General features: G+C 43.8%; 1 protein-coding gene across 8 annotated transcripts in view; it reads left to right on the forward strand.

Moving 5' to 3' along the window:
* The window catches only part of DVL1 (dishevelled segment polarity protein 1), a 69,929-nt gene that overhangs the window by 51,203 nt on the left and 5,475 nt on the right, over positions 1-13,251 (forward strand). For 5 of the 8 annotated variants that reach the window (XM_086860152.1, XM_086860157.1, XM_086860159.1 and 2 more), the window contains 9 exons: positions 3,099-3,192; positions 4,131-4,200; positions 4,906-5,045; positions 5,321-5,397; positions 5,861-5,928; positions 7,290-7,439; positions 10,113-10,244; positions 10,968-11,135; positions 11,752-11,958. In XM_086860152.1, coding sequence (XP_086716278.1) covers positions 3,099-3,192; positions 4,131-4,200; positions 4,906-5,045; positions 5,321-5,397; positions 5,861-5,928; positions 7,290-7,439; positions 10,113-10,244; positions 10,968-11,135; positions 11,752-11,958 — 1,106 coding nt within the window. Of the gene's footprint in view, positions 1-3,098; positions 3,193-4,130; positions 4,201-4,905; positions 5,046-5,320; positions 5,398-5,860; positions 5,929-7,289; positions 7,440-10,112; positions 10,245-10,967; positions 11,136-11,751; positions 11,959-13,009; positions 13,061-13,251 lie in introns of all 8 variants that reach the window. The other 3 variants (XM_086860155.1, XM_086860156.1, XM_086860154.1) reach the window with 3 other exon arrangements.

Raw genomic sequence — 13,251 nt, forward strand, 5'->3', positions numbered from 1 at the left:
GTTTCTTGTAAATAAATGAATCATTTGCATGGCAGCAAGTGATGCAGTGGGGCAGGATTAGCTCAGGGTGGCCACTGGGGCACATTAGAGCAGACCCAGGGAAATCTTTCTGTATGGATAAAATAATAAAACTTCCTGAGTCTGACCTGAGAAGAAAGAGATTCTTCGAAGCTGCTGCTCCTGCCTTTCCCTCCGGAGGCTGGGGCAGGAGCTTTTGGCACAGGGAAGAGCTGCCAGGCCAGCTAGTCAGGAAGAACCACTCAAAGGAATGCTCCAAGGTATGCTGTTGTGTTCCAGGGATGATCTTCTCAGGCACGGGAGAGATTGTGCTGGCAGGGAGAAGTTTTCTTCTTTTGTAGAGGCAAATCAGGCAAAGAGCAAATGGAGAAGGTTCCAGAGCTGCTGGAGGCACCAGCCTGGGGACAGAGGGGTCTGAGGGGTGAGTTTGGTTCCTGATAGCTGCTGGCTTCTGGATGCTTTGTAAGGGAGGAAATCAGATGGAAAGGATGTTGCTGTCCTGGAAGAGAGGAGGCTGTGAGGCTGAGGATGCTCTTTTGACTGTGTGTCTTTGGCTTTGTTTGATTTAAACTCAGAGCAGTGGAGCAGAGCTGGGTAATTCCCAGCCCAAGGAAGATCTGTTGCATTCAGTTATAGAATGATGTTGTGTTTTGGTGAATTAACCTGTTCACAGATGTTCCAGGACAGTGCAGAGTGACAGTGGGAGCACCATAATTTATTTCTTTTTTTTTTTTTCAAAGTGTGATATAATTGCATGTTTGTGTTGTTTGCAGGTAGGATTTTGAACACAGGTTGATGTAGGGAACTTTCCAGGAAAAGCCTTTTTTCTGTCTTCTCTAAAGTAAAGGTCTAACAAATTTGACATCGGTTGCTGTAGGATTGTTGTCAGCAATTGCTGCTCTCAGTTCAGTGCAACTAAAAGAATTCACTGCAAAAAAATTGTTTATTTCTCATTTAAGAAATTACCATAATTTATTTTTAAACCATGTGGATAAGCTTTCTTTAACAAATGTTGCCTTTTCCCCCCATCCTTTTGGTATTGTGAAATGGTGAAAAAATTATTACTATTATTATATTTTTAAAAATCTCTTCTGTGACCTTTGTGTCAGAAGTGCAGTCAGGGTTTTGGGCAGTAGCTGATGCAGGAAATTAATTGGTAGTGTTAATTCCAGATTTGTTTTTCATCTTTGCACTTTATCTCAAAAGCTCAAATTTACCATCTTGTCTTGCTCATCAGATTGTAATAATAACAACTTCTACCCAGCATTTCTGGAGATGCTTCAGAGAGCAAAATATTCCTCATTACAATAGGTTTGAGCTGCTTTTTAGCATCCAGATGCTCCCAGAACATTAAGGATTCAGCAAGGATGCATTAAGGCTGTGGATTGAGCAGAAATGACAGGGAGAGGTGATGAAATGTGCCACAGCTATGTGAAAATAGGTGTAAAAATGTTCCTGCAGAGCCTTCTGATCATCAGTTTTGTGCATCTGATGTGAGAGGCTGTTTTAGCTCCAATTTTTCCCTGAAATGTTTTGTGTCCCCTTGAACTAAACCTGAACTGGGGGTTTTCTGAGCAGCTGGTTCTCATCCTTCCATCCTAACACTGAGCAGAATAGCTAAAATACAACAAAGAACACCTTCACTTCTCACATGTTATCACCTGCTAACAGAAACTCAGAGATTTTCCTAGGAACTCTGGTTTTGATGGTTTAATTTGAGAGAAAAATGTCCTTTTAGAGAGCAGGCAGCTTCACTGTGGAGTGAGCGACGTGCCTTGGCTTTCCTCAGATTCTCCTGAACTGGGAAGTTTTAGCTGAGTCCTCTGGTGAGATGTTCTGGAAGGGAAGAGGAAGAAAAGGAAATGGGAGAGGAAGCAGGAAGGGGGAGAATACTGACAGCAAGATATAAGAGGAGGTTTTTTGTGTCAGTCTTTGGTGGATGTTGAACATTCCCAGTTTTGGGAGCCCTGCGTTTGACACCTCCTTATTTTTCCTCTTGGAAGGTAAAACCTCCCAACCCCAGGTGCTGTGTGAGCTGTTTTACCAACCAGGAATTATTATATTTGAAATTACTATATTTGAAAAATGCCACCTCTTGGCTCTTCAGTTCCCCTTGCTGGGAGGGGAAAAAGGAGTGTGTGAGGTTAACATACTTGAAATAGTTGTGTGAACTCCAAGGGAATGTCAGGAGATTCACACCCTCTGAGCAGCTCCAGCATCTCCAGGGATGATACCTGATAAAAATATTTCTGGCCAGAGGGGTTTCTTGTGCTCTCAGGACACTGAGCTCCTTTTTGGAATTGCTGGCATCAAGTTTTTGAGGTATTCTCACATTCCTGTATGTGGCTGGAACATGGAAGGCAGGGATGTGGAAAATGGAGGAAAAGCTTGGCACTGTTTGTTTTGTGTTGTATAAGGTTGGATTTTTTAATCTTGGTTAATGATGGAGCATTGCTTTATCTTCAATTTTTTTTGCCATTCTTAACATATTAAATAGAGGAGAGATGTCTCTCTGGTGTTATAGAGGTATCTTAATAATCTAGGCTGTGTTCCAGGCTCCTGAAATTAATTTGGGCAAATCCATTTCTGTCTCATTCTATTCTCTGTAAAGTGAGGATGATTAATTCTCTAAACTCTTAAAGACCTCAAAGATTTATATGTAAAATGGGGCACATTTAGGCTCTACAAGTTTGAAGAGCCTGGAAAAAACCCACAGCAAAATAAAACTTAACAGAATGTATGAAGGTAAATCATATTCACTGTCCTCCTGTTACCAATTTCTATTTGATTTTTTTAATTTCAAGCCTTGAATTCCTGGTAACAGTGGAAGAAAATACAGCACCACTCACAAAAATGAGCATTAAGGGTTGCACTCAGACCTGGTCCCAGAAGAAAACAAGTGCAAAATTATACCCTGTAACATTAAATTATTCATCTGATCCCTGCTGTTGTTTAGCTGGAATCTTCTCCTAAGCTGTCTGATTTCCGCTCTCCTGCTGCTGCAGGAATCAGCTCTTTCTGGCAGAAAATGCAGGTGGCTGAGCCTGGCAGGAATGACATCTGCTCTGCTTTCCCCTCAGGTTGAGCAGCTCCACGGAGCAGAGCACCTCATCCCGGCTCATCCGGAAGCACAAACGCCGGAGGAGGAAACAGAGGATGCGGCAGATTGACAGGGTAAGCTTGGCACCAGCCTTATCCAAGGAGGTGAACCATGGTTTTTGAGTGGAGCTGTTGACTTAGGAAGGGATCCAGGATAGGTCTGTGCCTGTTGAGTTCACTAGGAAGGCTCCATGTGGCTCCAGTCTGGGCTAAATCTCTACATTCGGATTCTGCAGCTCCAAAGTTAAGTTTTCACCTCTCCCTTTCTCCTTTCACTGTTCAGTGATCCCATTTCTTGTCTTTTCCAAGACCAATCTGTCTTTTCCAAGACCATTATGATGTGGGAAGGGGTGTGAGATGTCCTGAGACCTGCATTCTGCTGGAAGGAGAAATCCAAGTTTATAGGAAATCCCAGATCTTTTCCTTTGCCCTGTCCTGTGCTAGTTCTTGGCAGCAGGATGAAGGTGACCCCACGGACAGACTCCTGAAGTTCCTGTTTTCTTCTCCCAGTCTTCACACATTAAAGAATGACCTCACACACATTTTATCACAGGATAGTGTTTTAGAAGATCTTTGATAAGCACCTTTGCATTTAATTTCAGAGGCAGGGGAGCGTCTCTCTTCTCACTTCCTGCTGGAAGTGCTGTTCACTCCTCCCTTTAGGGAGGAGCTGTGGGTGTAATTCACACTCCACTGGGCACTTCAGGATCTAAATGTTTGCCTGTCAGTCACAGCCAGGAAGCAGAAATAACTCCAGGGGAAGTGCAATTGAGAAACCTCAAAATAAGAACATGCTCTGTGGGTTTTGTGAGCAAGCCTTTGGAGAAAGTGCAGACTCTGCTCAGATTTCTTTCCTTAAAGTTTCTAAATGAAGCATAATTTTGAGGAAGCCTGAATAATTTCTGGATGCCTTTCAATTGGAGACCTGTTAAACAATTCCTGATGAGTTAATCCTCAACAGTTCTTACTCTGAGCCATTTAAAACCTTGAGACTTTTCTGTTGTGTTTTGCAGTCATCTTCGTTCAGCAGCATCACTGACTCCACCATGTCCTTAAATATCATCACTGTCACACTCAACATGGGTAAGAGGACAAGCCACGTTTTTTATGATGAATTTCAAGTGGTAGAGATGTATTTTGTGATGATGAGGGAGCCTTTGGAGCCAGGAGGGAGTTCCTTGGTTTGAAAGGATGCCAGGTGAATAAAGGGAATGGCAGCTGAGAGTTGTTGCTGTGTTGACTGGATTCCTAATCCAGAACAGGTCCATTTTCACCAGTAGATCAGTGTTCCATCCAGGGAAGGAGCTGGAACTCCAGGATGTGGAGTTAATGGTGAGGGATTAGTGTAGAAGGGCATCGGAGGTTTGCATTTCTGCTGCTCATGTGTTCCTTTTGTCAGTCAGACAGAAATGTACCAGGCTGCCAACGAATTCAGCACCTTTCAGCAGCACCAAACCCTTCCTGCCTCTCTGACATGTGGAACAAACATTGCTCAATGTGAGCAGTTCTAATTTCCAGGTGTGGACAAGCCTTTTCAGTGCTCTTCCCCGTGCTGGTTTTTTTTAATGTAACACTATCTTAGATGAAAAAATCCTGTCTTCAGCAGCCTTTCCCTGAAGGTGCCAGGCAAATATTTACCATTAGAGCAGCCTGAGATCATTGCAAGTCAAACCTTGCCCTGCTGATGAGTTGAGATGTTTCAAAGCTGAAGCAGCCTCACTTTTTGCTATCATTCCAATCACTTTGCTTTTTTCCCTCTTCCCAACCCTCCACTTTGTGTCCATCTAGAAAAGTACAACTTCCTGGGAATCAGCATTGTGGGACAGAGCAATGACCGGGGTGATGGTGGCATCTACATCGGCTCCATCATGAAAGGAGGGGCGGTGGCAGCGGACGGGCGCATTGAGCCAGGGGACATGCTGCTGCAGGTGGGTCCTTGTCCCCAAATCCTGCTGCTGTGCTCAGCCATCCCACCAGCCCCACGGGCTGTAGTAACCAGGGAACAGAATTTACTCATCCTCAGAGAAATGTGGCAAAAAGATCACTGAAATCGGTGATTCTTTGTGAGACACTCTAAGAAACGACATTTCAAAGGAATGGAAGCAGTGACCAGGCAGATAAGTTGGGGGATTTAATTAAGTAATTAAAACACCTTTAATTTTCCTGCTGCAAAGCCTGACCTCTGCTTTCTGCACTGTTTCAGGTGAATGATGTCAATTTTGAGAACATGAGCAATGATGATGCCGTTCGGGTTTTACGGGAAATAGTCTCTAAACCAGGGTGAGCACATCACAAAACCTCTTCCTATTTATCCTCCATGTGCAGTTCCAGAAGCTGGGAAAACCTCACAGAAATCAACATCTTGATATCCATCAGCATGACTAATCTCATCTGTGAACTTCTCAGTGTAAATGATGAATAGGTGAGGTTGGTTCTGGCCAAAACCAACATGAATGAGAAGTTGCCTGGTTTCAGCAGCACTGTTTGTTTATGTGATTAGCATTTTCATATCTCAAGAGCTGATGATCCAACAGATTTTACCACCAGTGCTCATCATCTGTGCAATAGAAGGAACATCCTGATGTGCTTCATACTGAAAATATTATAAAGCTTCTCAAAACTATTCTCAGAATGTACTTAACAACTGCTGGATGGGAAGAAATTTGTTTCAAATAGTTCTTGTAGCATTTCCAACTCTGTAGGAAAGTTAAGAGTCATCCTTACCTGTTTTCTTTCTTCCTAGACCTATCAGCCTAACAGTAGCCAAATGCTGGGACCCTACTCCCAGGAGTTATTTCACCATCCCCAGGGGTGAGTACACATTTGGGCTCTTTGCTGGGTTCCTGGGAAGCCCCCAAGGTCTGGTATATTTTCACCTATTTTGGCATCTAACAGATTCTACCGTTCAGTTCTTTTATTTGTTTACTTATGTATTGGGAGCCTGGGGTTCAAGATACTTTTTTCTGAGATTCCACTGCCCATTGAATTCCTGTGTGTTTTTCTCTTGGTTCACATATTGGATCAAGCCACTAACCTTTTGGGAGGTGATCTTAACCTTTCAGTTCATAAAAGGTTTGGAAATAATTACGCTAAGTGTTAAAAATCCTCATTTTCTCACAGTTAACTTTTAGAGAGAACTTAAACTGAGTGCTTTGAAGATGTGAGGGAAGCGGAAGTGATACACATAAAACACCTTGAAAATTGCCTTGTTTACAGTAGCTGTAAAAGATTTGTGCTCATGTGACAAACACAGCTGCCTCCTGCTGGTGAGGGCTGTGGTGGAACCAGTTTGTTCCCAGTTCACAGGAGATGAGAGTGGCATTGCAGATGAGGATGGAATAAATACAGTACTGGTGCAGACAGTGGCAGCTCCCTTGAAACCCATAGGAAAACCAGAGAAACAACAAGAGAACAAGAGAAAACTCCTCAGATGTTTCAAAATTTTGATATTTACTGCAAGTCTGACTCCATTTTTTGTGCCTTTTGTCCAGTGCAGACTACAGGACCTCACTCCTATGAAACCCTTATTAAAACCAGTATAACCAAAAGAAAACTCCTCAGACCACTCAAAATCTTGATGTTGTCTGCAAGTCTGACCCTGTTTTCTATCCCGTTGTGGTGGTGCAGACTACGGGACCTCACTCCTCTAAAAAAACCCTTAGGAAAACCAGAGAAACAAGAAGAGAACAAGAGAAAACCTCTCAGATCTTTCAAAATCTTGGTGATTGCTGCAAGTCTGGCCCTGTTTTGCTGTCCCTTTGTGGTGGTGCAGATTACAGGACCTCACCCCCTTGAAACCCTTATTGAAACCAGTATAACCAAAAGAAAACTTCTCAGACCACTCCAAATCTTGGTGTTTGCTGCAGCTCTGACCTCATTTTGCTGTTCTTCTGTGGTGGGGCAGACTATGGGATCTCACTCCTGTGAAACCCTTATTAAAATCAGTATAACCAGAAGAAAACCCCTCGGATCTTTGAAAATCTTGGTATTTGCTGTAACTCTGACTCTGTTTTACTGTCCATTTGTGGTGGTAACAGTCTGTGGGATCTCACTCATGAAACCCTCAGAAAACCAGAGAAACAACAAGAAAACAAGAGAAAACCCCTCAGATCTCTCAAAATCTTGGTGTTTGCTGCAAGTCTGACCCCATTTTCTGTCCCTTTTGCTCACAGCTGAGCCGGTGCGGCCGATCGACCCCGCGGCGTGGATCTCTCATACCACAGCCATGACGGGAGCGTACCCCCGTTACGGTATGAGCCCCTCCATGAGCATCACCACATCTACCAGCTCCTCACTAACAAGCTCAATTCCCGAGTCGGAAAGTAAGTCACCCCCTGGCCAGCCCAGGGCAGGGGGCTGCTCAGGGCCTGCAGGGCCCGGCCACAGGCACGGTGACAGCGGCAGCGCCAGCCAGGCCTTGAACGGTTTCTCGCACTTGGGGAAAGCAGGAAAAGCTTTTGGCAAAGGTTGATCTAGAGGTGTTTGGTCAGGGTTCTGTCTCAGGGAGAAGTGGTTGCTGGTGGATTTTAAAAATAAGTTCAGGTTTATCCTCTCAGGTGGATGGGAGAGCTCCCTTCTTGCATTTGATTGGTTTTTAATAAATTTCTATAATAATGTTAGTGTTTCATTTGGGAAATCCTTCCCTGATACTCACGTGGCCTTCTTTTATACTTTTTTACTGTTTTTTATGGTCTTTTTATATTTTTAGAGTTTATCAAACAAGCTAAAACTAAGTTTAACATCCCACATGAAATTATGGTTGGAGTTGAGCCTTCTTCCTGGTTTGTCAGTTTGTGGCAGTCTAAAATAGTCATATCCATTAAACCAGGAGGTTGCCATGATTTAGAGAGGCTTCTTTAATTCAGAAGCCTCTCAGAGCACTCTAATCACACAATCTTTTTAGTTGGAAGGGACCCACATGGATCAGTGAGTCCAAATCTCAAGTGAATGGCCCAGACAGGGATCAGACACACAGCCTTGGTGTTATTAACATTATGCTCCAACTCCTTATCTTAGAAAATTTCTTTAAGGAATATTAACTCTTCCTTTTATTTAACTCAGAATGACACTCTGAGGAAAGACCTGTGGGGTATTGATTATAAAGTACTTCAGATTTTATAAGCTGGAATTCCACCTCACCTAGGAGGGAAAGGCCATGGGGGTCTTTTTTGTAGGTGTTTTTAGAGATCAGGCAGCACCGCTGAAGAGACATAGTCTGCAGCAGGAAGCAAATAACCCCTTTCCTGCTGGCTGCTTTATCCAAATATGTATTTTGAGCCTTACAGGTACTGCTGGAATCCAGTGTCTCTGCTGATTGCTGTCAAAAAAGTCTGTACTCATCATTCCTCTTGAACAATTGATGTATCCTGTGCCTTGATTATAGTGCTGGGATTGGGAAGTGGGGAACAGGCACCCTCTCAGTCATACTTTGAAAATAAAGGTATTTGGGAGCAGAACCACATTTCTGGAGACAGCTTCTCATTTCTGTGCCAGTGACTTAAAATATTTCCTTTCTGTAATGCAAGAGAATAAAGGGTACCCCTGATTTTTATTGTGAGCTCTTCCTTCAGCTCAGCCCTGTTACCTACCCTGACCTGGGTTGGGTGAATTTTCCACAGCTGAATTCAGACCAAAATGGGAGCATTTCAGATGCATCTCTGAATTTGCCATATTTGTACATGCAACCAGAACTCAGAAAATACTGATTTTCTGTTCATATGCAGATCTCAGATCTCCAAGAAAACACAATTCATTGCTCCCCATGTACTTGAATATTAGTTTGTTGGTGTATTTTTTTTCCCCAGACATGTTGCTTTTTGCCACTAACCAAACTAACTTAAAGCAAAAGCAAAGTTTTAGTGTTTAATTGAGGTTTGTAAGTATTGAAGCTGCATGCAGAGCTGGTCTGGGATGTTTTCATGCATATTTGCAGTGCATGTAAGGAAAGAAGCATTTTCAGTTTTCATTGTTTGACGCTTGCTATACCTTTTTTTGATCCAAAATCTTGGGTGGCTGGAAAAGGACATAAGTGTTTCCGTTATGCTTTTAAAAGGTGGGTGATGTGGGGAACTGAGAGGGGAAGAGGGTTTTGGAATTCCTGCTGAAGAAGGACTTGGGCTACAAACACAGATAAAAATGGATTTTCTAGGGCTGGAAGATGGGACAGGAAGGGGAATTTGACAAGAGCAACCTCAACCCTGTTCTGATTTTATTGTAAAAATTGATCAGGAAAGTGTGAAACCTCTGGGGATCCACTTCTGCCGTAATGGTGTGAACTGGGAATGGCTGTGGAGACGTTTGGGAGCTTTATTTAAAGTGTTCCACAAGAAAGATGGAGGGCAGAGTAATCCTGGGAGGAGTGGATTGTGAGGCTGCCATCTCTGGGACTCTGGGAAGGGTTTTTATAAGGAAATCACTGATTTCTTCTGATGAAGGAAGATTTGTTTTATAAATTCAGTTCTCCACAAGAATGTCCAGACCTTTAAATAAAAACTGGACATGGATTGAGCCATGGTCATCCTCTTTCTCCATGGAGATGGGTGTTAATCCTGACAATGAACCTCAAACCAAAAGAATAAACCCCAAAAGCTTGTCCCACAGAGTTCTCCATGCAGTGTGCTGATCCCTTGGGTGGAAGGGGGTGTTCCTGGGACATTGAAATGGGAAATGATGGATCACAAAAACTCTTGGATTTCCTTTCCTGCCAGTTTTGATGCAGAGTGGGTCTTGTAGGTGCTCTGGGAAGCCGGACATGGGGACTCAGCATTTCTGTCACTAAACTGGTGGCACTGAGCCCAAAATCTGAAGAATTGCTACAAATGCTGTAATTCACTCCATGGATGAGGATGCATTTGGGAACCTTTGTGTCTTTTCTTTTATTTTTTTTTTTGCATCTGTTGATAAAACTGTATTTTTGTCTCATCCAAATTGGGAGCTGAGAAGTTCCTCCAGCCTCAGTTCATTTCAAAGCAGCCTGTGGCCTCTCTTCCTTTTAGAATTAGAAGAATCTCCCTTAACTGTGAAGAGTGACATGGCTACTATTGTCAAGGTCATGCAGCTGCCAGACTCAGGCCTTGAAATTCGGGACAGGATGTGGTTAAAAATCACCATCTCCAATGCAGTAATAGGTAAGCAGATCCCAGGAATGCTGAGGGGGAAAAAACCAGTGACTTAATGAAAACAGATTCAAGAAACAACCTTTTAATGAAGTTTTTTTCCATGTCTATGACCACTTATATTCCATTTATGGAACACTGTAAGTGTGACTCTTGTTTGAGCTTGGGTATCCAAAATAGCTGCACATTTCTCATGCCCACACAGAACTGGTTCTTCTTTGTTTTTATATCTCAGGTTTTCAGGTGGCTCTAGAGATCTGCCCAAGTTCAGCAGAGCAACTGGAATTCAACTGGACAACCTTAATAAAGCTCTTTAGATTTAAAATCACCACAGCCAGTCTGCCTGTGACCTGAGCTGTGCTAATATTTAGCCAGTCCAGGCTGTAATTGCTTTTTGCTGAGGAAGGGGTTGGAACACAGGTATTTTGGCAACGTAATATCTGCTTCTTGAGCAAGAGTCACCTTCTCTGGTGAAATCTGGTGAAATCCAGAGAAAAAAATATTTTTCAGTCCTGCAGCTTAAAAGCGTTGCACAGTGTGTGTAAATACGATTTTTTGTGTGTGTGGTTAGTGTCAATGCTCATGTAGGTGTTCAGTTGGCACAGTTTGGCTCAGATAATCCCATTGTAGGTGTTCAAATGGCACAGTTTGGGTCAGATGATCCCATTGTAGGTGTTCACTTGGCACAATTTGGCTCACATAATCCTGTGTCTCCTCTTGCTGTCCCCATTTCAGGAGCAGATGTGGTGGACTGGCTTTACACACATGTGGAAGGCTTCAAGGACCGCCGGGAGGCCAGGAAATATGCCAGCAGCATGTTGAAACACGGCTACCTCAGGCACACTGTGAACAAAATCACCTTCTCAGAGCAGTGCTACTATGTCTTCGGAGACCTCTGTGGCAGTAAGTCCCCAGCTGGGAGGGGCAGAGTTGTCCCTGTGTCACTTCTGTGCCTTGAGGGTGCTCAGAGAGTCACCTCCTGTGTCCTTACCATGAAAAATTTCATGAGGAGGCATTTCCATGAGGGTGGCAGAGCTCTGGAGCAGGCAGCGGATGATATTCTAAACCCTGCTGGACACGTTCCTGTGTCACCTGCTCCAGGGTTGGACAAAGAGGTTAGACAGGGACGTCTCCAGATGTCCCTTCTGATCCCAGCTCTCCTGGGGTTTCACAGGGTGTGTCCCAGAACAGGGGAACCCTTCATTACCCAGACATTGAAAAGTGGCTGATGCTCCTTGGTAGCCCAGGCAAGGAGAGCACTTGGAGGAGGATGAACCCATCAAGTAGAGCACAGAGGACAGCAGGATTTATTTCATTCCCTGCTTGTCAGTCCCACTCAGTTCCCAGCCTGGAAAAGGGGAATGTCCTCACCCTTTTTTCAACCTGTTTTCACATCTCACTGACTGCTGGGTGAGAAGGCTGATTCCAGGGTGTTTCTAAGCTTCAGATACCTCCACAAATTGATCACAGTGATCATTTTACCTGCTGGGTAAAAGTTTTCACCTTTTTTCTTTCCCAGATCTAGCTGCACTGAACCTCAACAACGGTTCCAGCGGCGCCTCAGATCAGGACACCCTGGCTCCACTCCCACATCCCGCTGCTCCCTGGCCCTTAGGCCAAGGATATCCCTACCAGTATCCTCTGCCCCCTCCTTGTTTCCCACCAGCCTACCAAGACCCAGGCTTTAGCTATGGCAGTGGCAGTGCAGGCAGCCAGCAGAGTGAAGGTAAGATGGGATAATTTGGTTTGAATTCCACAGCTCTCATTGCCCCCCACCATTTGCTTGAGTTCCTTCATGCTATCCGTGCTTGTCTCATGGTTTTGGTTGCTCCCTGCATGGATTGTGTGCAACAGCACTGAATCAAAGGTGTTTGTGTCTCCAGAGGAGTGGGTTTGGCTTTCAGCTCTCTGTGGAAACTGCCAGGCTTAACCCAGTCAGGAATTGACAGCAGAGCATTTTTGTTGCTGGAAATGAGGCAATTTCTGTGCTGATGGGACGGGGATTAGTACCAAGGTGCTCTTAGCTTTCGCTTCAGTGCTCAGCACAAAAGGAAAATAACTTTTTTTGCAAGTGGAAGGTAGCCAGCCAGGGGTTTCCAGGGCTGAAAGACTTCTCTCAGGGAGGAGAGTCTTCGCTGGCATGTGTGACAGGGACAGGAAGAGATGCTGCATGGATTAAAGACCTGTCCTCCTCCTTTTCTGCCCTAGCATAACGCTGTGATTCATTTTTAAATCTTAGTAAATGAAAATTACGTGATTTTTGACTGTACAGATACTATTTTTAAATTTCTATTTTTTTTGTAAATCACTCCCAGAGTGAGTTTTGCTTTTGAAAACGCTGCCAGTAAAGAAGGGGTGAGGATTCCTTATGTTTTTACAGTGAACATCCAGTAACTTGGATGTCACTTATCCCTGTGTACCACAGCCAGTCAGATTTTAAAGGATTTCATAACAGGAACTTGCTTACAGGATTTTGGCCCAGCTGCTTCTCACCTTAACCCAAAATAGGAAATATCCATGAGGAATCTCACAAAGGTTTTAGAATTGGAAGCTGATTGTCCTGGACAGAATGTGGGGGTGGTTTTTTGGCAGCTGCTTCTGTGAGCAGTAGGAATTCTCTCCCTGGAATAGGAAAGGAATGGTGTTTTATCCATGCTGTGGAGAGCCTCCCAAAAGGGAGTGTTCAGCTCTGAAAGGTTTCCACGCTTTTTCTCGTGGAAAACAACTTCTGTGCTGTTTCTTGCTTTGTAACTGTTATTCCCTTGTTTTGTCCTGAGCAAGCGTTAGACTGAAGGATTCCTAGAGGGATGGCTGACTCTAGGGGATTGGTAAGCTTCAAATGCCTCCATGATGAATTCACAGCATGATTGTTTTTAGATTCTTGTGACCCAAATGTTTAGCTGTACTTTTTTTTTTTTTTTAAATTCTTATTTTTAATTTTATTTTTATTTTGAATTGTCTTGGACGTTCGACCTGTCTCAGTGCACAGTGGTGTGACATTGGCATATCAACTTATGGG

This window comes from Cyanistes caeruleus, chromosome 22 (genome assembly GCF_971803275.1).
Source record: "Cyanistes caeruleus chromosome 22, bCyaCae1.hap1.1, whole genome shotgun sequence".
Taxonomy (NCBI): domain Eukaryota; kingdom Metazoa; phylum Chordata; class Aves; order Passeriformes; family Paridae; genus Cyanistes; species Cyanistes caeruleus.